Consider the following 25,421-nt stretch of genomic DNA (forward strand, 5'->3'; position numbering starts at 1 on the left):
TTGTCAATCTAGATGGGTTTGATCAAGTTATGTATTCCCCTTGACTACACATGATGGCCGGCCTGTAGGAAATGCAATAACTGCTTATTCTCATTGGCCATGCCTGGGTAAATCCTTGGTTGAACAATAACGAATTGCCAATTTGTATAGATTTACTTTGTTCAAAATTAAGAGCCAATACATTTGGGTAGTACATTTTTGTATAGATGTACTTTGTGAAAAATTAGAGCAATATATTTCGGTGTTGCTGCAATGCCTTCATTGCTATGTAGCAGGCCATATGGTGCCAGCATCACAGTATTCAATTATATGAAAAGTCACAAGCAAAAAGGAGAGATTTATCCATGAGAAAATGTTGATTCATACATGTTTTCTAATTTCACTGTATCTTTAACTACTCTTAGTGTCAGCATCATGTTTTCAATGTCCCCTAAAACTGAAGTCTTGTTAATATTCCTCCATAGAGAATTTTGTCAATAAGTTGGCAAATTACGATTTTCATTAATTTTGATAAAAATCGATGAACAGACCAGATAAAGCAATGGGACCTGATTCACAAATCTATGCACTGGAGCAGGCCCGGAGACGCCCTAGATGCCTTTGTGCAAATCCCTGTGAATCGCATTTTCGCATGTGCATCTTGGAGAGGGTCTGGGCATCTCCGGATTTGCTCCTGATTTTGGGGTTTGTGAAGAAGACACAATGGAGCAGGTGCAAAGACGATTTGCTCACAGGCACCTCCTCATTTGCTACAGTGGACAATCTTGAATCAGGCCCATATGAAGAGAACATGAAAATGGACTTCATAGCTGTTGCTCGCCATGCTCTAGACCAGGGGTCTGCAACCTGCGCCTCTCCAGATGCTTTGTTTGTACTACGGCTCCTATGATTTCTCAACGCTGCCTATGATGGCAAAGGTTGAAGGTATTTGTTCTCTAAAACATCTGGGGAGCCAAAGGTTGCAGACTCCTGCTCTAGACACTGATTTTGATTGGACCTACTGATGCATTCTGGGAATTGTTATATTGATTCCCTTCATTTTAACCACCGGACTGGAGCTCAGATCACAATGTTTTGTACATTTGAAAGCCTAGAGCTGGAACCACAGTGCCCCAGTAGCAACACGCCGCCTCCTTTCGCTGAGTTATTAAAGCTATCAGATGGGTCCCACCTATTTCCCTGATATTGCGTTTTTCCCATTCCCATTTGGATTATGAATTACAAGGAAAAGCAAAGCTTCTTCTAGCTCGGGTGACCAGAATATGTACATTTTATTTAGGAGGCCATGGTGCCTATTATGTCCTGCACACCTGAATAAAATACCAAACTCAGCAACAATAAAAAAGATAGAGGTATCGGGGATATAGGTGTCAAAATAGTCAAATAGAGCACACATTCATCATTAAATGCTCCAAAGCTAAGGAATGTTTCTGATATTCCAACCGAGGAAGCGATACGCCAGTCAAACTCTCCCCACGATCATCAGTGGAACTCTCCCTCTAGTGTGCATCATGACGGTCATACTAGGAGACGACGACGTCTCAAGCAGAAGATGGTTCAGACTGCAAATAGAGCACATCAACGTTGTGAGACCATTCATGGTCATGCAATAACATTCATCCAAACTACATGCCTGAGGTTTTACATTCCACTGAACTAACTCCATGATGCAAGAGTTGGTTCCAGGGCCTTGATTGGGGAGGTCTAACGTGGAGATGATATATGCATCTGTGCCTTTCATACAAAGTATTCTTTTTAGCCACTGCAGCTAGGAAAGTCACAATTTTCTGGCAAGCTAGAATATTCCCGTTTTCTGTATGTACAATGTGCACTGACCTTGTGGCATGAACAATACACAATGCCGTAATGTCAAAGGCCTTTAAAGTTTCCACTTGTGATCAGTCAGCTACTTGTTAATTCCCATCCAGCATCCATCAAAGAACCCTGGAGACCAGATCACGTTTTTTATTTACAATATCATAGAAAGCAGCTCAGCACAATGCTGATATGACCCCTGTCACCACCAGTCATGGCATTGTTTGAAATTGTGGAGCCATAAGAACTCTTACATTTGTAAAAACAATAATATTCAGTTGTTATATAGCACGTTCTGCTACTTCTCCTGTTTTTGGCACTGTGATAATAGACACCAATATTACGAGACTCAAGATACTCCATTTATCAACATCAGAAGGATGAGAGGCTGAGTCGGCCTTGCTGGGATTATAACAGGGGACACAGATTCCTGAAGCAAGCGCTTAAGGTGCTGAGCTATTTTATCGTCCAACAACTGAGGTTAGTTTATCAGCCAGCCAAAAGGATTAACACTTATCATTGGATCGCTTTCGTCGTCATAGAGTTACCAATTACTATGAGGCTACATGGCTGCTTAGGAGAGGAGCCAATCAGTGAAAAGGTGTGCCAGTACAGGCTATGCAAGAAGGTTGCTGAGACAAGAGACATCACACTGAAAGAGATGCCCCAAGAAACAATCACGGTCAGAAATCCCTAAAAAACCTAACATACAGAAGAAGAGAGATCGGCACCTTTAGCAGACTTACGTGTGTTCCACCCTTAATATTTTTCAAGTTTGCTGCCCATTAAGGGCTGCTGTTTCTGACAGGTCATTGCCTCTGTAGTAAAACGTACTTATTTAGTCCAGTGAAGTCATTTTTAAAAACTGGTGGTTGGACACCACGTCTCAATTAGGACAATTTTAACTGACCAATATTTATACTGTGTCAGTTTGACAGGAATCGAGTTGTAACCAACAATAATGACCACATATTCATTCTGAAACATCTCTAGATCTGGACATGCAGCAAATGTGTATGTGGTTCACCTCCAAAGTGTGGATTTTATCAGGCTTTGAAAAAGTGGGAGTATAAAATGAATGCTAAGGTTGTAAAATAGTGCTGTCTGAGTTTGGCTGAGGTTAATGTTGTTTATGTAATAAGTCTCATCCATTTCTTCTAGTTACCTCATCTAACGTCCTTCCTTTGCAGTGGTCATTGACCCAGGCTTTCTCCCCATTCAAGCTTTTGCCTATTCACGAGCACAGAGTATTGCTTGAGGGATTAAACTCTGCGTGCAAATCCAGTGGCGAAAAAAGCCAAGCAGCCAGTGCTTTTGGACCTCCTTTAGTTCTTGTGTATGATTTCCAAATGTTTGACAGAATTGCAAGAAATGAATAGTCTCGAAGTTCTTCCACCTGTCCCATCTCCTTTAAAAACAGGGATCAGAACTACGTAGCATTCAGAAATGCAACATTTTTTGGCATGGTTCTTTCTCATATTGGCTCCCATAAATATTTCTGTAAAAACCTGGTGTATTCCAAAACTGTGTACATTTGGCACTAAAGATATATTTGTAAGATGCTTTAATTAGAGAAAAGCTACGGCCGATATTCTGCATCTCAGAATCTTTTTTTTGGGATAATGAAGGCATGTTTAAATGTTAGAGAAAATGATTGAGTAGGACAACAAAGATAAGAGAGCCAAGAAAATTGAAAAAAAACAACTTTATTTAAATAATATTGAATACTATAGTTTAAAGTCTTTATAACAGGGTTGTTCAAGGGGGCGTGGGCTGTCCCGAGCTAGACCCAAACCCGAGGAGGTATACCCGAATCCCTAGTCCTCCCTCACTGGGTTCCTATAACAAAGCCAGGGGCAGTCACTGGAGCATACCCATACACACCGAAGACCACAGTGGAACAAGACTCCAGTTCAAAACCTCTAACCTTCCCCTTGCTGATTTTATTTCTTCCAGCAGACTAAGGTATGGATACCAGTGATGGTGGCATCATACGCCACTTCACGGGTGAGCCTAGTAACTCTTATTCTACTACAATATAAAAGCATATTAACATAACGTAGCACCTCTAATCCTAATATTGATACTCCTATGGAGCCAATTTACTACCAGACCCAAACAAACAGCGTGGGAATTACTGTCTTTCCCTTCAATGGTCTCAGTCTAAACGCTTCACCCAGAAATAGTTATGCAAGGGAAATTAATATTTCCTATTATCTGAGCAAATAAACACATTTTGATACACAATGGAAAGAAAATAACCCTTAAATACATCATTTGATAAGGGTGCCCTCAAGTCTGTTCTATCAGAAGTCCTGAAATAAAGTGGCATTCCCTACTCTTAAAATGATATAAACAATTGTATTCAAAACCATGTAAAATGCATACCAAAAACAAATTTCAATTCTTAGTAAAAACATGGGTATGCAAACCAAAGTGTGCATAGAATAATCAATATATTATGTCATCATAAAAACACATATATGTTGTTACACTCACAAAACATCACATCTCAAGGTGCTGAATGTAAAATATTCCTACTCTTGGACACAATACAGTTGTGTTCATGTACACCTTCCTGTACTGTAATACCCTACATGTTTCTGTCCTATTTGCTCACAAGTGCTTGGACATTCCTCAGGGGCAGGAATCATTAGTTTGCGTGATAACTTAATACAGATGAATTTGTGATATATTTCACCAGGTTCTGTTTTCCAGTCATGCAGGCCATCTAATACGGATGCCCAGATAATCTGTTCATGATTACTCTTCTTCAATTGACGATATCACATTAAATGTTGTGTATTAATGATAGCCTATCCTGGCTCATCTTGATTTCATGTGTATGAGGGATCCTATCTCCATATTCCGATTAAAGTAGATAACTCTTCTCTCCAAGGGTATCTTCAAAGCGTGTGTGACTTTCCACCACTAATGCCTCTTTTGTTTTGTCAGAAGTGCACAAAGTTGTGTGCTGCGATCAGAGTGACAATCATGTCCTTGTGAACTATATCAAAAATTCGTCTGTATTATGTTATAACGCCAATTTGTTTTTGGTATGAATTTTAAATGGTTTTGAATAAAATTCTTCATATAATTTTAAGGGTAGGGAATGCTATTTTATTTCAGGACTTCTAATAGAACAGACTTCAGGGAACTCTTATGAATTGATGAATGTAAAGGTTATTTTCTTTCCTTTGTCTATCAATATTTCCCTTCAATGGAAGATAGTTGCAACCCTCTAAATTCCCAGGTGTGAAAATATATTTATTTTTTGTGCACCACTGCCGAAGGAAATATATGAGAGCCTTAGTCACATTAGCACAGACCGTGGGGAAACTGCACAGACAAAGTTGAACTCAACACACACACATAATGTAAGAAATCTAATGTGTATTGCCCATGCGCAAAACAAACACTATTCTTCTACTTGCATTGTTACCATTTCCCTACATCAAAAGCATAATATTCACACCAAACAGCTTCCCTTGGCTATCAATGGCTTCGCTGATTTTAAATTTTCACAATGTGAACCTGAGTGACCCAGTTCAAAGCAGCCAACGTCACCAGGACTGCAAAGAGGAGGGAAACCTCAAATATGTCCAGGGCAGGTTTAAAATCCCAGATGGGGGTCGTCTTTGATATCAGTTCAGACCTACCCCCTTTTAGCTCACCGAGCGGGCAGATGGCCCAGGCACTGACCAGCCCACTTAGACTACACTGGTGCAATCAATGCACCTGTGCAACCCCAAAAGGTAGGAGAAAACAAACTATAAAAGCCAACTTACTCAGAAGAAGGAGCAGAGGTATGTGTTTGGAAGTGATTGGCAAGCTAGAGGTTTATTGAGAGAAAATCTGGGAGAGAGAGCTGGTGAATGGAGGGAGGATGTTATACTGGATGGATATGTGGTACCTTCTGGAGGATAATTATTGAAGAGGTGGGAGAGGGAATTTGTACCATCTGGAATTGGAATGAGAGCTATTGTGAGATTTGGAAGTAGAATATTGAGGAGGTGGGAAGGAGAATTCGAACCATCTGAAGAGTTATTGAGGAGGTTGGAAGAAGTATTACCACCCAGAGAGTTGTGGAGGAGGTTGAAGGGAGAGTATGAAGGACGTTGGAAGGGGAACTGTTACAATCTGTAGAGATTTGTTGAAGTTGGATGGAGAATATTGAGGTTTGAAGAAAACGTGTTAGCATCTGGAGAGTGTAATTGAGTCTAGAATAAGAGTATGGAGGAGGTTGGACAGATAATTTTTACCAACTGGAGCATGTGAGGAGAATTGTTCAGGCTGGAGGGAGGATATTGAGGATGTTGGAAGAAGTGTTACTATCTAGAGAGAGTTATTGAGAAGGCTAGAAGGCGAAAGTTCTGGAGAGGAGGAGTCCTGGTGTCTGGAGAAGGAGGGATGCAGCACAATCTGGGATGGAGGTTGAAGACAAGCTAGAGGGCTAGAGAGTTGCAAGTCCTGAGGAGGTGGGAGGAGAGCTGATCCTCCCTACTAGCCACAGAGACCAGGAAGGTTCTGGCAGACCAGGGCAGATTTCAGAGGAGGAAGGATGTGTGAGAAGGTGCAATCTCACCACGGGTGGACTGGCGTATAGGGAACTCTGAAGATTTCCTGGTGGGCCTCTTTTGTGAGGTAAACTATTTTAATTCCAAATGTTCCCATTGGAAAATGGTTGCTCCTGCTGAAAACGTGCAATATGGGCCCACTTTTAAAATGATTTCCAGGTTTTTGGTTTCCAGCAACAGGCAGGATATGACAGTGTTAGCAAGGAGGGAAGTGTACCCGGGAACGAGGGCTCTAAAACAGGGATGTGTTCAGCTGAAAGTGACCCGACCAAGTCCATTCCTGAAACTGTGTGATAGCAGACCAATGCTGTGAAAGAGCTACCCATGTCTCCGACATCTAGAAGAGCACTTGAGACTCTGCTAAGCTGTGGCGTGTTGGCCTCGGTGGGACCTTCCCGTGGACTTTATAGAAACGCCAAAAACCTGCAACCCAAAGCCCAGTGTGTTGCACGTTTGCATCCTATCATCTGATGATTGACTTGTCTTCCCTGTCTGGGGGTGAGGTTGTGAACACCCAAGAGGACGGTGGCTCAGCTGAACTCAAGCCTACCATTAATGAAGCATTGCCCCACCTATCGATCACAGTTTATTCTTTAACCGCCCTTAACTGAACCACACTACACTTTGCCTAATAAAACACTGGGGTTATTACAACCACCAGCTTGTCGTGCTCTGTGTCCATGCTCGGCGCACTCCATGACATGTTGCTGAGATAGGTTGCGTCACCTGTTTCAACGTAATGTTCAGCATTTCTGTTTTTGCACATCTAAATATATAATGAAGACACCACATTTGTGGGCCATTGCGAGATTAGGATGGTCCATTTTAGAGGAACACTTGCTTGTTTTGTTGAAGTTCTTGTGTCGCAGAATAGAGAGTGGCAGCGGCAGATTGTCGGCCAGTAGCATTTCTTTCACCTGCCAGACAGGCAGAAATTCACTCAGAACATTTTTAGTTGCCATGAAATTATTCAGCTCTAAATATTTAATGCAGGTTAAATTGCGTTCATTTGCAGGGCCTTTGCAGTGCCAACATTTAGCTATAAGCAGCTTATTGTTTATCTTGGTACACTGGCAGACACCTGGGAAACTCTTTTTAAAAACTGGAGTGCCCAGCAATATCTCAAGTCAGAAGTGTTGGATCATCTGCATACATCTTATGGGAGATACAAGGTGAAGGAACATGGAGTTGTGGTGGCTCCAGATTTGCTTGTCCAGGGCTCAACATACATTACAAAGATCAGTAGAGAAAGTGAATGACCCAGTTAGGTGCTTTTTCTTATAAACATCAATTGCCCCAAGGATCCTTCATGCAAATACTAGAACGGCTATTGACCGTCACTGCAATTAGAAGCCGATTATCGATTCCAAACCATTCCATACGGTTCCAGTGACAATTGCACAGACCTGACAGAATGCCTCTGGGCCTCATTACACGGTATGCGGTAACCATGGCGCTATTAGCGCCATGGTTGCCGCTGGTATTTTACCGTGTCCGCCTTGGTGGAGGGCGGAATTACCGGCCTACTCCAAGGTGAGCGGGGCCGGTAATTCCCCATTCACCAAGGCACTTCCCCATTCCCCTTTTTGCCCCCATAGGCCTCAATGGGAATGGGGAGGAGGTAATTACGGTACTGCAAATTGCGGTACCGTAATTAGCACCAAGGTCCCTTTGCGGGCCCGTTCCTTAACGGCTGGTAAAACCAGCCGTTGAGGTCGGGTCCGGCAAAGGGACCTCGTAGTAAGGCGGTAAGGGTTTACCGGTACCAGTGCCCTTATCGGTACCGGTAAACCCTTACCGCATACCGTGTAATGAGGCCCTCTGTGTATATCTGCCACAATTCCGTCGAGAGGCTTCTGTGCTAGACACATCAGTGACCCCAACAAAGTTGCTCGTGCTTTTCACACTTATTGACTACTAATAAAAGCATGTTGATTGCTGTACAGTATTCAGTTTTGATGATCAGATATTCGTTGAGATTTTTCTGTCCGTGTGAGTCCCTATGATATCTAGGGAATAGGGCGATAGCAGATCTATTCCATGTCTCAAGGAACCCCTTGAACCACCTCCAATAACCTGTTAATCAGATTCTTCTGTAATTGCTAAGATGTTTGGAATGCAGCCTACACTCTCCCATGCAATTCTATTTGTTTATGCAGGGATTGGCCTATGAAACTGCACTGATCATACAGCTGCATTTAAAGCCAGATGACTAGTGTGATTTGCAGTCCTGAAAATATTGCAGGGTTTATACATCACCTGATACACGAAATTCTGATTGCATTGTACGCTGCACCATTTTTTTTAAACTGCAGCCCTGCGAACCTGCTGACGATTAGTACTTCCTGTCTTTAGCTCTGCAATTCTAGGAGTGTCCTGCATTTCCCCGTGTATTCATGCACTATTTCTTGTAATTGATTATTGCCCTTTGAGGGGATTCATTTGGGCAGTGCATGATCAGTTATATTAGTGTTCTGTGAGTAACCGTCTTGAGATATTTTGGGACTGTTCTGTTATATTGGAAATAGCAACATGTCACCAGTTGATGAAGGGCAGGACCATCCGTTTTAGGGCTGATCACCACTGAGAAGAGAGCCAGGTTTCGATCTGTCTACTAGGTTGAAGCTGGTCGGCGATCAGTCTATTCAAGGTGGGCAGCTGGCACCACAACTAGGCTCCTACCACCAAGAATGCTCGGCCTCCTGTCCCCATTTTGGAAAACTGAGGAACACTCATCAACAGATCTCTATAAACTGAGACGTATATTCTAATCTATTTTTAAGGTGGGGCAGGGGTGGGCAGATTGAGGGCATGCTAAATGTCTTAAACTTAATGTATTTATTTATTTTTACATTTATAATGCGCCGGAAGCCTGCAGGCATCAGGGTGCGGAAGCAGAAAGCAAAAGGTACAAGAAATTGTCTTAAGATCACTCAAAAATGACTGCCTTCAATCTCTTCCTGACCGCCAGATGTCTTTTGTCCGCAGCTAGGTCCTTAGGGAGACCATTCCACAGAGCTGCCACCTGTACCTGAAAGGATTTACCCAGACCCTTTACACATTTGCTCTTTGGGACAGCCAGGCGGACAATATCACTAGATCTGGTCACTCTCATGGGGCATTGGACTCTAATTGCATCCTTAAAATAGCTGGGCGCCTGGCCATATAAGCACCTGTGCACAATGGTGCGCACTTTAAAGCGAACCCTGGCTGTCACTGAAAGCCAATACAGGCCTTTGCAGTGCTCAGTAATGTGTTCTCTTCTAGAGACCCCTGTAATAATGCGCACTGCATCGTTCTGCAAAATGTGTAGCCTTTGCCAACAGCCCCTGCCGGCGCCAACCAGGAGAGCACTGCAGTAATAATTGCGAGGCATAATTAAAGCCCTAACTATAGTGGCACAGTTTGTCACTGAGACCAAAGGTTTAACTCATCTAAGTAGTCTTAAAGAATATTGTGCCTTATTTATGGTATGTTGAACTTGAGCTTCTGAACTTAGTAAGGTACTAGAACAACTCCCAGAATCTTAACTTTGGGGACTACATTGACGGACTGATTTTGGATGACAAAACTTGAATACTCACTCCCCAATTTAGTACGCGCTTGAGTGGATGCAAAAATCAGTAGTTCTGTTTTGGCTGCTTTGAGGCACATGCCATTGTTTGCCATCCAACTCTGAATGCTGTTGTAAATTCTGATGATGAGATCCCTGACTTCTTCATAATTCTCACTGAGATTGATGATAAGCTGGGTATCGTCAGCGTAGTTGGAGAAACTCGCTCCCAGAGAGTCGAGAAGATTGCACAAGGGACGACAGAAAATATTAAAGAGTGTCAGTGACAGAGAAGCACCCTGTGTAACACCCCATAGCAGCTTCTCTGGCTTAGACCTAGTCTCACCCCAAATAATGCTAGACATTCTATCAGTGGTCGAAGTGTACGAAAGTAGTGGAACTATGTTCCCTGCTGGCCTGCACCCACTCCCCACAAATCCCATCACCACGTCCCCTCCCACACACAATACACACACCCAAACACTTGCACCTGCTGTTTAAGGGAACGTTCAGTGCGCTGCACTGAAAGTGCAAGTTTCAACTTCTTCCTACATTTTTATTTTAAAACGAAACCATTCCTGAAGGGTTCCTTTTTAAAAGTATAGGAGCTGTAAAAGGTAAATTAAAAAAAGTATAGGAGCACCGCTCCCGACTGCTCCCGCTCACTTCGACCACTGCATTCTATTATGTAAGAATGATTTGATCCAAAGGGCTGTGCTCCCAGAGCAGCAAGCAACATTTTTTAGATGATCCACTAGCTTCTGGTGAACCACAAGATCGAAAGTCGCGGATAAGTCCAGCAGCATCAACAAGCCGGCCTTACTATTATCCGTGATCTTTAGCATTTCACTTTGTAGATCCAACATAGCACTTTCAGTGCCAATGTGAGATCTAAAACCTGATTGTCTGGAATGTAGACTTTCTGATTTTTCCAAATGTTCTTATAATTGCGAGGTGGCCACCTTGTCCACCACCTTCATGAGGAACAGAACATTTGTGATAGGCCTATAATTAACATAAACCTTTTGATTCAGCCCTGGTTTTTTTAATAGTGGGGTTACTGCCACTTTTTTAAGTGAATCTGGTATGCAACTATCTCTGAAAGTAGCGTTCACAAAGCAAACCGAAAAAGGCAAGAAAAGGGTAATATGTTTAATCAGCGACAAGTGAAGTTCATCAGGTGGGTCACATGCTAGCTCAGTTAGCAACGGATTGCCTCACTTTTTGCACTGTCATATTTTTCTTTAAACATGTAAACAACCTGAAAAATAATACAAGTGTTGCAAAGTGGTCATGATTATCTCACTACTATTGAACCTCTGGATCCAGATCGAAGGGAAGCAGAGGAAGACGGTAACAAAGAATTGTAAAAAATTGTCGAAAATCTTAAAATCAGAGTACTTGACGTTGCAGACAATTCTTCTCTTATCAGAGTGAAAAGTGGATTGCTATGTGATGACAATGCTTATAACAAGCTTAAAAGTATCCGGCACTATCTTTGCGTCTGTGGATCCTAAGTTAAATTGAACGAGGTTTGTGACGTTATTGCCTCGACACTTGATTAGCATACAGGTCTTCAACATGCAGACCTTTATCGATTGCAAATCTCTTGCATGCTCCCTGTGACTAATGCTGCAGCGTGATCCGATATCTGGAAATGGGACATTCTCATGTTGTGGAATGTCATCCTTCTTGAGATAAGAAATTAATTTGCTTGAAAACTATGACTATGCCTGCCAGAGAAAACCTAAAATCTAACCCCAGAAACACAGGAAATACATTCCTCCATCTTAACACCTTTAACATGTTTAACATCTGAAGTGCTTGCCTGATTCTGCAATGTAATGCTGCATAGATTGGTTGCTATGCTTCTAGGTGGTTTGTGGCAGGAGCACTTTGAGTTCTGTCATTCCGAAGGGGAGAGTCCAAGATCGCCACCTAGAAATATTGGGAGAGTCTTGGCTGGGGGCGGAGTGGCATGTGATGGGTAGTGAAGGATGTGTTTGGGTGAATGCAGCAATGTCTGTGTGGTTAATGTGGTGTTGAGGGTGGTAGCAGGCATTCGGAGTGTGTTGGGGAATTTGGTTGTGTAGTGTGACATAAGGGGCTGAAAAGGTGAATAGGTTAGTTGTGGAGGGGCATTTGGGGTGAACTTGAGGAGTCCTGTGTACGTGGCTAATAAGCTAGACTAACCCGGTTGGGTTTCTGTCTTTGGACAGGCAAAAAGGGGAAGATCCTGGACTGTGGGAATTGATGAGGACAGCTGGGAATTTGCTGTGCTTTGCTTAGGTTTAATGACGACCTTTGGGTGGCGGTAATTCGGGACGGTCTTAAAGAATGCTGTGTGCATGATTGATGGGATAGAGCAACCCTGCCAGGGTTTTGGTCAGTGTGCGCACAACAACGATGTTGTAAAGCAAGAGGGGGCTTCAATTCCTGTATCTGATATAGAGGGAGTGTCGCTGAGACACAGCGGATTGTGGCAGCATCTTTGTTGTTCATCATGAGCACGGCCTGGTCTTGCATATCATGAAAGATACGTGTGTGAGACTGACCTAGTGGAGTCCGGCTTCTAGAGCGTTCTTATTAGTGATCTTGTGCTCAGGTCGGTCTTGGTCCAGTTTCCTCAGGAAGCATTAGAGAAAACTCAATTTCAGAACCAAAATTTGGCAGTAATAAATGGCCACATATACTTTAAAAACAAGGAAACACAAGAACCACAAAAGCACTCTATCCGAGGGTTCAAGCAAGTGTACGAGGAGGATGTGGCTTTTTCTGTCAACGAACAGATCTATTTTATATGAGCAGTAAAACATTCCTGTGTTTTAGAGAGAGAATTGTAAGCACAACTTGAAAGGAATCTTGCCCTGATGAGAGCATAGACTCGAAACACGTGCTGGCACGCATAATCAAATAGAGTGGCAAGTGTAACTAAATAGAAGGAAGCCGTGAAGCATCAATAAGGTTCTAAAATAAGACCTGTTATGTTAAGAGTCTAAATAACACATTGTCACTTTTAAACACACATCAAAAAGATTTGGGTCTCAGAACCACAGAATAATTTCATGGGTGTTCTTTTCTTTTTCAAATATTGTTTTGATTTATGTGTACACCATTTTTTCAGGGGCTTGCTCTGTAGATGGAATTTCTGGGTAGACTCCATGTGTGGCCATCCGCATCTGAGAAACGATTGTAGCAAACCCACACATGATACCTTTAGGTGTAGTGCGACTCCCAACGATATCTGAATTTTAGGTAACAATTTACACAACTATCTAGCTATCAAGTCACTGTTTAACCAGAATGCACCAAGCACTAGGGTTGCGCTTCTCTGGGCATCTTCAAGGCTTCAATACGTTGTTGCTGGAAATCAATTTTCAATATCCATTCTTTTATTTCTGAGCAATTAATTCATTGTGTTCCTCCCTAAGCTCATATAACAGCCATCATTTGCTTGTCTTTCCAAGCGAATTGAACTTAATGTCTACACCTAGTTGGCTTAATCAACCCCACATAGTGTTTTCAAACCTGTACTTTGTAATATGTTTCTAATTATTTTATGATGGTGGCTTGTCAGCTCCAGGACCTGCTTCAGCATGTAGGCTGGCCACACATTGGAGGTCACTGGGAGGAACCCACCACACTGTAAGCCGCAGCCACAGGAAGCAGCTCCTTAATACTTCATGATGATGCTTCCTTAGTACTTCATGTTGATGTGTGTCCACGCCCTGAGTTGATTACGCTTCACAGACTTAAGAGTCGGTTGTACAAAGGAGGGATAGGGACTAACCTGGTCTATACAGTTGGTGTTGTACATCCATCCATCTTTATGCAAGATTACAGGCGCGTTCATGCTCTTATATTGTATACGGGTATTTCCTTTTGGATGGCTATGAATTTGTGAGACTGTATTTTTCAAACCAACTGATTTCATATGTGCTGGGGCCTTCCCTTATTAAACATCTCAGCCAGCTGGTGAATGTGACAGGCATCCACTCTGAAAGCAACCATCCCTGGATTGAGCGCACCGGCCCCTGCTCCTCTGGCGAACCAACAGCCGGCTCTTATGTTCGAGATCTGTGGAGCCGGTTTAAGAGCCTGACACAGCACCAGTAATTCATGTGAACATCTGACCTAAGCCTGTTCACCAGGAGTCTGATCAAGGAGAAACACTGTTGCTCTAGTGCTGAAAGAAATGGGCCGAAGTAGTCTGCAGCCCCTGGGGGCAAGCGTCTAGTTTCCTGGAGAGAGCAGAGCACAGATGCTTGCTATAGAAAGTCTGGATATCACAAGTCTGGATATCACAAGTCTGGATATCTATCACAAGGACATTCATCACTATTGGCAATTTGGTCGACACAAAATGGAAAGATTTCTTCAATATATTGGTGAGAAAATCCTCTCGGGATGCTCTCTTCTAGAGTATTGTGTTTCTGGTCGGGCGCACAAGAGAATGGCACCACTATACGGATATATGTTAAACATCTAGAAGCATTTTAATCTATGTGCCCTCTGAGAAGTTTGCTTTTTTTGTTGACTCGGAGGTTGGCCACATTGCGCTCTATAAATCAAAACTCTGCATGGTCCATCGGATAAGCTTCGAATTCCACAGTTGAAGTATTTTTTGTTATTCTGAAATTGTACTGAATTTTCTTTGGTCAGTTCACGGAAACCGGCACCACGCACCAACCCTTCAGAATCTGTGTCCCCATGCAAGAAGGCTTGGAAACCTAGCCACAACTAATCGCTGCAGCAACACTGACGGAAGACGCACATTTTCCTAGGAGTAAGGTGTGGTGCCTGCCCTCTAGCAGTCACTTTCTCTGATCCCTTGAGCTGCACCTGCTGTAGCCCTGTGCTGCCCTTCAAGACATGTCTGGGATCTCTGCTTCGGTTATTGCTCGGCACCAATTGTCTTTACAACTGAGCCATCAATTCCTCCAACACTTTTGACACCTGCTTATAGGCAACATTTCTGATTGCGATGCCCCAGTACCCCAGTCTCTGACTAACTTCCTTACATTACGGTTCTTCTATTAGTGCATTGACTAACAGGATTACCGCAGGCAGTGGGGTTCCCCCTGGAAAGCGTGCCTTGTGCGATCCAAGTTGGGAAGACACACTGCACAGGCTATAAATCGGTCTACGCTAGGGGAGAGGATTTTGGTTGAGTGCAGACAGGCAATGGGCCAAAGGCCCATTCAGGGGCTGTGCAGGAATGCACATGCAGTTAGGAGCAGGTGTTTGGTGTGCCTAGGCATGACTATGAAGGGCTTAGGGCAGGGGTCTGCATCCTTTGGCACTCTCGATGAAGTTTAGTAAAAGCCCATCAGCCCTAGCCAGCATAGCCAATGGTGATGGGTCATGGGAGCAATCGTCCAAGACATGTGGAGAGCTGCAGATTGCAGACCCCTGGTTTAAGGGGATGAATTTGGCCGGGGGCTTTGCAGACTGGTACAGGTTCTTGGTGTGGGTCCTTTTCCTATCACATGTGTGTGGAAGGCTAGGGGTAGCCCAGTTGTCATGTGACTTGACTTTTGAGGACCCATATAGCATTGTGCACTCATTTGTAATCAAACAATGACATTTTCATTTTCATTTTCACAAGCGATGGCCATGGCAGAAAGGATTTGCAGGGGAGACCCTCGCTCCAAGCAAAAGGTATATATCTCTGAAAGACACAGGAGACCCTCCACTCTAGGCTAGTGTATTAGTATAACTAATTGTCTCAGAAGAAAGAGTCCACAGGATTTTGATTTGTAAACAAAGTATCAAAAATGATTTATTGTGCCTGATATATTATTTAAACAGACAAGTTAATCGTTACTTAATCAACACTTTGAATGTTATTTACATTGTAGGAAAGTTAAGAAAATACAATTCAATACAATTCATCCAAACGACAATCAATCATTTACTCATTCGTCCACAAACAGCCATCACACATCCATACACACTCTATACAATTTAAATACCCAACAACAATACATATATGATAAAACCTGTTAAGAATCATGGCTAACAAATAACATTTTTGTTTCTAAAGTGCATTCAATGTACATGACCACTATAGTTGTAAATATGGTCCACTCCTGGTGTGGGTCAAGTAAATATTCAACGCGACCTAATCCCCAATTTCTCGACCGGTTTTGACGTATTAACATCATTTGACAACGTCTTCATCAGGAGACAAGTATAGACTCTAAAAGAAAGGGAAGCATACAAACCAACTATGAGACCCTAACTTTCAGGTAACACAATACAGACTGGGTGGAAACATCCATGTTAGGGAAGCTCCAGCAATTCAAATTAATTTAGCCATAATTACAAATAGATAAAAACACATAAAAGGTAAGCACCTGTTAGGGCTGCGCAGAAAACGTGGCACATGCTAGATTTCTGGTTCCTGCTGTGTGGTGGAATGCAGTTAATTGTTTGTGATGTATTGATCTTTTATGCAAAGTTGGTAATGCTCGGAAATAACGCGTATCACCAATGTCCAACACAATGATGCACATTTTATCCGCCCTGCATCCATGCACATGGATTCAAACCTGTGACCTCCATGTTCAAAAACATCTCCACAACAGTTCCGCATGAATCCCAACAGCAGGCCCATTAGCCCACTGAGCTGCAACGCTGGCTGTATAAAGATGAGATCTCCCCCATCACCCAATGCACCTTCACATCAAAGACTCATCAGTTTAGAAGTGACGTGTGGCTACCATGGGGCTCAGACAGCTTCTTGAAACGGAGGGATTAGCCGTCTGTTAATTCTAATGAGGCTTAGATCATTAACTCCAGAACCCCTCCTCTCTGGAGCTTCCACAGGCTTCATCCCCTGAAGTATGCAGCCTACTCCTCAGATATCACGGGGTAATACTCTCATCTCTTTTGTGGAACATACCTTGATGTGGACTGACTGCAAAATGAAAGCAGGCCCTTTGGGTGGGCAGCACAATGGACCCACTGGCATTTACCCCTCGCCATATACACGGATGCATTTCGTAATCCATCTGATTCATGAACGTTCCGATGTGTGCCATCGCTCTCTCAACAATTCCGAGCACCCACTACTTCGACCGCCCATCAGTGTCTTCCCTTCCCCATGCTCCTCACCTGACATAAACACCTTATTTTCGGCACTACCTCCGGGAGACGCTTTCTTTTTACGGCCTGTCAGGGATTTTTTCTCCACATTTATTTCTCATTGCTACTCGTTTGTGTAGGTGCCATGTGGGCCAAAGAATCAAACTCCGGATACAAATGTACAAAACACAGTAAAGTACCTTCTTCATTACTGGACATGAAGAAAACAGAGACACAAAACGTAACACTGTGACAAATCAACTTCCGGGGCACCAATGGTCCAGGTGTGAATATCGGTTTCTAAAACATCAATAGGCCCCACACGTCGATTAAATCAGAAGGGATCCGAACAGATTGGAAATATAAGTAAATTATAAACCTGCTTGTCCATTTTTGGCAACGCGGATGGAACAGCAGGCTTATCTCTACAAGGTCATGGATCGTTGGTTAGTTGCAAAACAGTCAAGGTTGTATAACACAATCTACTTTATTATTATTACAACAGACAGTTCTAGCGCACTACAAAATACAACCCACCTTGTAAAGGAACACAGAGGACAGACAGTTTCACGAAGGAAAGGGCTGCACTCTGGATACTGACAGGAGGGTAGTCGGTAAAGCAATCAGTGTTAACTGTTCAAGGTTATTTGGTTTCAGCACCAATGGAGCAAGGGGTCATAAATATCACTAGGGGCCTTCAGAGAAGGACCAGGGGGGCAGAACCACAATGTACCTGGTGCTTGAGATCTTGATGCTCGACAGCGTCGAGTCGGTTCCAGGATGCTTTACAGCTCCTGTGACAGAGTTCAAGGCAGGAGACAGCTGCGGGTATCAGGCGGCAGGCAGTTCGGCAAGCGAGGATGGACAGACGGCTGCAGACTGGCCTACACGACGGCTCAGGGTCAAGAATCGTTGTCTATGTGCAGGTTGCCGGATCTGGGACGCTGGTCGAGGCATCTTGGGTGGCTTTAGTGATTGCAGCGTGACAACAGTCAGTGGTGCAGCGGTTCGAGGGCTTGACTGTCTCGAAAATGTCCTTAAAAGACAAACCCTGGTTGATGCATGTTGTGGCACTCCTCCTAGCTTCTTTGCATGCTTGTGTAATCATTTAAGGCGAAGGACCCAAAGCTGAGGAGAGTGTTTGCAGGCAACAGCCTTGTCCTTTGTTCAGAGACTCCCTGGCACTTCCCACCTAAGAAGCTTGCTGACAGAACCTAGCAGCGCACACTGTGTGCTGGCTGGTACCGGTTCTGGAGCTGCTACGTGGGTCCTCTGACGCCGGTATCTCCCTCTGTTCCCTGGGAGATGTTTAGGGAGGGACCTTGCTTCCCTTTTGGAATTCCTGGTCTTCCTTCACTGGCAGATGCTGTAAGGCAGACTGTATCTTCAGCCAAGGTCAAAATGAGTCCTTACTCCTTTCGAAGTTGTCAGATGATCTGCTAAAAGAGGGGCTCAACCCTCTTTTAAAGCCAAATAGGCCACAGTGATTGGTGCAGGCTAAGCCTACCTTAATGAACCAATACTGGGTCCCCACCAACAATCTTCTGTTATGCGTGAGGTCATAACCAGAGTTCTTTGCAACAGGAAAAGTTAAGGGGTGACAACATGTCCTACTAAGTCCCACCTATCTTCCTGTCTGTTGTGGATCAAAGTGTCTCTCTGGTTAATTGAGCTCTCTGTGACTCCCCATCAAAGTGCAGGTCTCCTTTGAAGTTTGTGGCAAGAACAGACTTTCTGTCTCCATCATACTTCTTCCCTCTGAAAGGGGGTCACCCTGCAGGGGTTTGCCTACTGTAAACAGTTGTCCGAGACATGACATTCACTGCCCTTCATACAGAAGTTTGGGAGCTAGCTTCAAGCTGACACATTGCATATCAAAAGGTGGTGGGGTTTCCTGCCATTTGTTAGTTCTCTGAACAGGTCTCTTCACAGGCCTGCTTCAATTAACTCTCATCAGTATGCGCTGCCACCACACAGAACTTAACAATAGGTAGGGCTGATTCATGGAGCCTTTGATATTTTAATTAGGCTGGCCATGGCCGGAGGAAGGTGTTGCCTTCCCCCTTCTTGATATGCATTGATGTACCTTTGGCTGTCACATTCCAGCTGAACATGACAGGAGTACTGCACTGGTAGGCGGTGTCCCCCGGAGTACACTTGACTATGTGTTTGTTGTGCAGTGAGCATTGGGAAATGTGTGTGGATTAGCCCCACACATTTTTCAGGAGGTTTATTTTCCAACATTCAATTTCTTTAAAAATAAATATAAAAACAGCCCAGGCGAGTGCACACTCCCCGTGAAGATGGTCGAATTCCTAACAAACACTCAGGGTCCATATGACGTCACGGCCACTCCTCCATGTTGTATGCCTGCATCACCCAGTAGCTCTTACACAGCATGCACGACAGCTTAAAAAACATCCTCTTATATAATGAAACCAAGTGAGTGCACACACTGGACACAGTACACAGGTTAACACGCATTCTCTCACTCACGGAGTAACAACAAGAGTAAAGGTCACAATATATCCTCTCTCTTGCACACCGAAAAACAGGGCACATCTGTCCTATGAATGGACAAGAAGAGAAGAACAATTCGAGCCCGCTGGCTACACAACACGAAAGAACAAGTATTGGCAAAGCCACCAGTACCTTAATTGTAGCCTATTTATAGACAGTAGCTATGTATTTGCAAGGGTCTGCCATTGTATATAAGTTACATACGTCATTTGCCAGATGTTCCCATCTTAATGCCATGCACTCCCAATATAGCAGGGCATGGTAAATGCCTATTCCATGGCGATACAAAAGCCAAAACCCGTTGACTGTGCCAAAGCGATCCTTTAATAGGAATTCACAAAGCAGGGAAAGTAAAAGGATTGCGCCTAGAAACACTTGTGTACAGGCACGTTAGAAATGCCATATCATAGCATAAAAGATACAAGGAAGCATACTGCTTCTAAATAAAGTGGCGGAATGCAATCGCATGGTATTGTATCTGGTACTTTCTAACAGGTACATCAACTTGAAAACCTGTCTCAAAAGGGGACGGGCCTGAGTGTTTCTTGATCGAGCAGAATGGGTAACTGCCACCCATGCATTGAAAGACAACAACTATTTACAACCTTACCTACCCTGTGTGTTAGCATGGCTTATATTTACAACCTTACCTACCCTGTGTGTTAGCATGGCTTATATTTACAACCTTACCTACCCTGTGTGTTAGCATGGCAGAGGCTAATACCTTGTGTTTTAGTGAAGAACACATACAAGATATTATTAGGGGTTCCTCACTCTTTAATCCAACATGTGATACTCGGAATGTATCAACACAAGTGTGAAGCACTGATTGAAAGAGAAATGCATCCGGCCTGAAATACACAGTTATTTCTTCTGTGAATACTCATAGGTCAATATTGTACCAATCGGCTTAGTCGTTAGAAATGAGCCGTGCTTATTCCTGGATGATGCAGAATACAAACTCAATTTTTGCTACATGGATACCAATGAAAACATTTCTGGGAAAGAGCATTAAAATTGATGCTAAATCTAAACTAGAAGAAATTGACAAACACATACATAGCAGAACTTAGAGGTTTTACTATTAATAACAAATAAAATAAACTAACTAAGTATATGTGTGACTTTAAGTCAGAATTGATATGTCCCTTCTTGGCAGAAGACTTCACCCAGACCCAAAATTGAAACTCGGGGATCTGGCAGCATCCAGGGCGGGGCAGACCATTCTTAGACGCAAGTGGGTCCCTTTCTCCTACTCGCCGGGTAGTGGCTCTGGCCCTGAGGTGGAAAGAACCTTTGAACAGTTTCCAACAAGACGCCAGCCTTTTTTAGGGAGGGGCAGAACAAGGGAACGAGCAAGAGATCTGAACCTCCAAGGGTTCTCCAACCAGGGATCCCCAAGCATTTTCCGGACTAAACACCAAATGTATCAGAGATAACCCTAGTGGGCAAACATCCTATTGTTAACCTTACAGATCGAATTCTTGATCCATCAGAGATTTCACTTCTAAATCGGGGTCTCTTATTTGTACCGACTAACCAAACAGATTGGTTTGTTTCCAAGAGATTTCTGTGTTTTGTAAAAATAGCATTTCTGCAAAAATAGGAAGGGGGCACAAGCTTTCTCTACAATCCTAGAAGTCACTCATGCAGTGCTGCACCTGAAAAAAGTGTGATGACCAAAGAAAGTGGACATCAACACACATGCAAACATAGTTGTCCCCTGGTGTGCCTGCACTCATGTGAGTGGCCCTCTGCTCACACTCCTGCATATGTGGGAATTGAGCCCCACCAAACCGGACTTGGCAGGGTTGGGGGTTGACTGCAATGAATGCCACTGCACTCGGTTCTGCACATAGCAGCACTGAAAAAATTGGAACCATATCTTCGTTAAAACGCCTCCATTCAGCATGAAAAGCGCGGAAACCACGCACTGTCACTGCAAAAACACCATAACATGTTCTTCCTCACGAATCGATACATGTCTCAGGACAGAAGTATGAGAGCAGTTTGCAACTGGAGGTACACTAGGACATCTTCTTAATGGTGTTGCAAAATCAAAGAACGGAGCTAAAATAACAAGATTAAAATAATACATTAAAGTGCAGAAACTTGCTTGAACGTGTTGACATGCAAGAGCATGTTCCTTCCTCTCATGGTCCAGTCCTCTTCTAGTCGTTTTGACTCAGTGCAGTTGCCTGCTCCAGATCACGTAGACCCTACTGTCCCACAACATCTCTCAGTGGTGGCTCTTCTTGTTCATCCTGCCAGTCTGTCTTCGTAGCCTGGGGTGCAGCATTCACTTGCCCGCCATGCATAGGATTGTCTTGATCAACCCTGTTATTTACCATGAAATCTGGCATCTGGTTGGTTTGTGCCAATGTCTGGCATCTCAGCCAAGCGTTCAAGTGCATCTTCACCCATTCCGTATCTTATGTGTTCCTTATGGCCATGGAGGCCCCTCTTTAAGAATCTGCGCAAGTCTCTCCTGCGTATGGTCTAGCAGCTCTTCAAGACTCTCGAGGGGGCCCCTTTTGCTCTGGCTTCTTTCTCACGGCACCCCGGCTTTCTCCTCTCCTCCCCCTCCTTGACACTATCCTCTGCATTACCACCCCAGCCCCTACGGCTTTGGCACCCTACTCTTATTTATCCATTTTATTGTGAGTATTTATTGAGCACAAACCTAGCTTCGGGAAGTGACACAGCGACGTACATCAGTAGGGGTTACAGCCATACATTAGATGGTAACGAGGTAACCTTGATTACTGGCATACAAGGTCGGGTAGCAGGAGCTAGTAATCATTTTGCAAGTAGAGAGCCTGTGTAAAAACGCAGAGAGGCGATGTGGAGCGGAGGAGGGGGGCAGAGCGTGGAGGGTATTCCGCAGGAGTGATTCTGGTTGCTGCATCTTGCAGGGTCTGCAGAATATACTCCTTGAAGGGGAGGCTCTTGTTTTGCTTTTCAGAATTTCTTAAGGGGCAGCCGATGGTTGATGGTTATGGGGTTCCAGAGTATGGGGGCGTAGATCGGGAAGCCCTGTTTCCTGTTTCTTTCTCATTGGTGGTTGCACCTTACCGCTATCTGGCTGCTGTCTTGGTGACTCTCTTCTACGTTTCCCTTTCTTGTACCACCTGTGATCCCTGTTACCCTTCTCTCCTATCCTGACCTCCTCACCGGGTGCCTTATTATCTGTTTCTTCCTCTGGCCTAATCTCACCTCGATAATTAGACCGGTCATTCCATGGAACCCCAGTGGCCAATTCTAAAGAGGAAGGAGGCCTAGCATTTCCATAAGGCCACCTATATACATTCTTCAAGAGGTTCCATTCTTCCTTGACTTTGCAAACGACGGGGCAACAACATTGTGCAAACAGTTTCTCTCTCACCTAATGCAAAAGGTTTGAATCAGAGTTAGTCTCAGGTGTGACTAATTTAAGTTACAGGAATAGTACCTGCAGGCTTGGAACATAAACCCTGCAGATTTTACAGTCTCCCAAGCTAACACAACCTTATTATAACGTGATTTAATAGGAACACATGTACCATCTGAAAAAAAGAATACTAGTGCAGATTTTCTTTTCTTTTCAAAAGAATATCTTATCGATGGCATGCTTTATGAGCACGTCGTTAGTTGTGAAATTCCTGTATGCAATATGCAATATGGATGTACCTTTGCACTTAGTAATGATGGGCTTTATGAAAAAGGTTGTCTATTTGCCCCCCTCCTTATTTGCATGCTTCATCTATTTCTCGCTTACCCGCCAGGACAGCTTTACCTGGATACATAGCTATTGATAGCAGGTAAAGGCCTGCAGCCCCCCTGTATCTGACTGATCCCAAATGCAAGCAAAACCACAGGTTCTACTGTCCCCCGATCTGCCATTGCAGTGACATTACAATTACCCCCCATTGTCTGTCTCTGGTCTTTTGGAGTTCTGGTATTGATGTTAATAAAAGAGGTGAATTTGCGACAACTTTAAATCTCGGCGGTGAAGCAGGACCATTGAACATTCTACCAAAGTACCTAAAAAAAATTCCCGTCCCGAATTCATCGGGACCAATTCCTGGGACTACGCCTAAATCTTTATGCGACGAAGGAAATGTTTATGAAACATCAGACAGATGTGCCCATAACCAATGTCGATTCTGCGCAAAGGCAGTGGAATCGCTTAAACATCTGGCTACTGAATGTGGAACTCTAGTAAACCAAAGAAGTCAATTTCTGGGGAAATATCATATGCCCCAATTAATGGTAATATGGAAGACTTGTGGCAGACTCCGTTGTCAGCCAGAAGTTTTAAGTTAACCTGCTCAGCAATGGACTATTTTGATAATATATTGGTGAAATAGCTGCGCAAGTCCAAATATCTGCCGCTAAACCCTAAATGATGATGCAATTACATGATGTGGTCTTCTGTTCTTTTATTAGCGGATATATGATAAGAATGTAATATAAAGTTTGTAATAAAATAACATTTGACAATACATTTTTTAAAAAAAATGATGTTAGTTTTCCAATTTTTTAAAATGTATTTTGCATTTTTAAAGCGCACACATAGCTCGGGGGCATCGAGGTGCTGTTTATCTTAGTTGCGTAGTTGTTTGTCCTAGTTGCTTATTTATAAAACACTTAAATACCCAGAGGTTTCTAGGCACGGACCTGGGGATCAAACCTGTGTTGCTTTGAGTTCTCGCTTCCAAGGTGAGCACGTTGCTGCTCAGCTATCCTTCTGGGAAATAGTCCCCACACCAACACAGAAGTCTACGGACAAAGAAGGTTGAGTAAGTGCAAAGATGGAGATGGGCTTTAAGTGGAGTCTGAGGGTTTGCAGCAGACAGGGGGATGGGCAGGCAAGGTGGGATCTCGGGTTCTTATCTGCTCCCTTCATCAATGTAAACTGAATTGACACTAATTGCTAATAACAGTTGCTTCTGTGACCCAAATCAAATACTTAGTAGTACATCGGCTTGATAATTCTGTTCAAATATACTTAGTTAATAATAAATGTATGTTTGAAAGCTGAGTCAGCCTGCTAGGAGTTGGCATCTTCATACTAAAATTGGATACTTGCAGCAGGTGTATTCATTTACTGAGCTACATTATGGGGAAAGAGGAGCTTTGTTGATCACATTTTCAATGGTGGCTGAAGGAGACTATGTTTGCAGGACGCTGCAAGCTTTTGATTGTGGTACTGATACCCTAGTTCTCTTTCTGCAGGCGATGGAGTCCCAGATGGAAGAATGGTACAAGGAGGTGGGGGAGCTGCAGTCCCAAATCTCATCTCTCCCGCTTGAGGCGAGCAGCAAAGAGCTGGTGAACGATAAGCAGAACATTGTGGGCACCCGCATTGTGCGCTTGATCGAGCCACTGAAAGAGAGGAGGCGCATCCTGCTGGCCTCTAAGGAGGTCCACCAAATCAGCCACGATCTGGAAGATGAGATTGTGAGTATAATCCCTCATTTCCTCCACAAATAACAAGTCATCTTCATCTAATAGATATGTGTTCTAAAAGGGAAATATAATGTACAGTAAGCGGTAGGCTGAGAGAGAGAGTGCACATCAGAGAGATAGCTGCCAACATGGGGGCGGGGGGAGCTCTGCTCAGTCGATGATGCCAAAGTGTGTACTACTAGGCACTCATAACCAACCACAATCACTACATTGTCTACTTTCACCATGGCTGTGCACAGCCTTATCCTCGTCCATACCATTATCTCCCTACATTTCACATGTGGGCTCATGCACTCCTCTGCGTGATGCCATACTTCACATTCCTTCACCTAGGGACTCAATGCATGCCCTCACATGAGCTCCAACTATCTGTTCCCTCCCAAGCCATGCCAGATCCTCCTCTCCTCAAATTGATT

General features: G+C 43.6%; 1 protein-coding gene across 5 annotated transcripts in view; it reads left to right on the forward strand.

Moving 5' to 3' along the window:
* SPTBN4 (spectrin beta, non-erythrocytic 4) overlaps positions 1–25,421 on the forward strand; it is a 1,591,326-nt gene that overhangs the window by 1,347,954 nt on the left and 217,951 nt on the right. For all 5 annotated transcript variants that reach the window (XM_069644494.1, XM_069644495.1, XM_069644496.1 and 2 more), the window contains one exon: positions 24,772–24,996. In XM_069644494.1, coding sequence (XP_069500595.1) covers positions 24,772–24,996 — 225 coding nt within the window. The remainder of the gene's footprint in view (positions 1–24,771; positions 24,997–25,421) is intronic.

This window comes from Ambystoma mexicanum, chromosome 2p (assembly GCF_040938575.1).
Source record: "Ambystoma mexicanum isolate Mex_15411 chromosome 2p, UKY_AmexF1_1, whole genome shotgun sequence".
NCBI lineage: Eukaryota > Metazoa > Chordata > Amphibia > Caudata > Ambystomatidae > Ambystoma > Ambystoma mexicanum.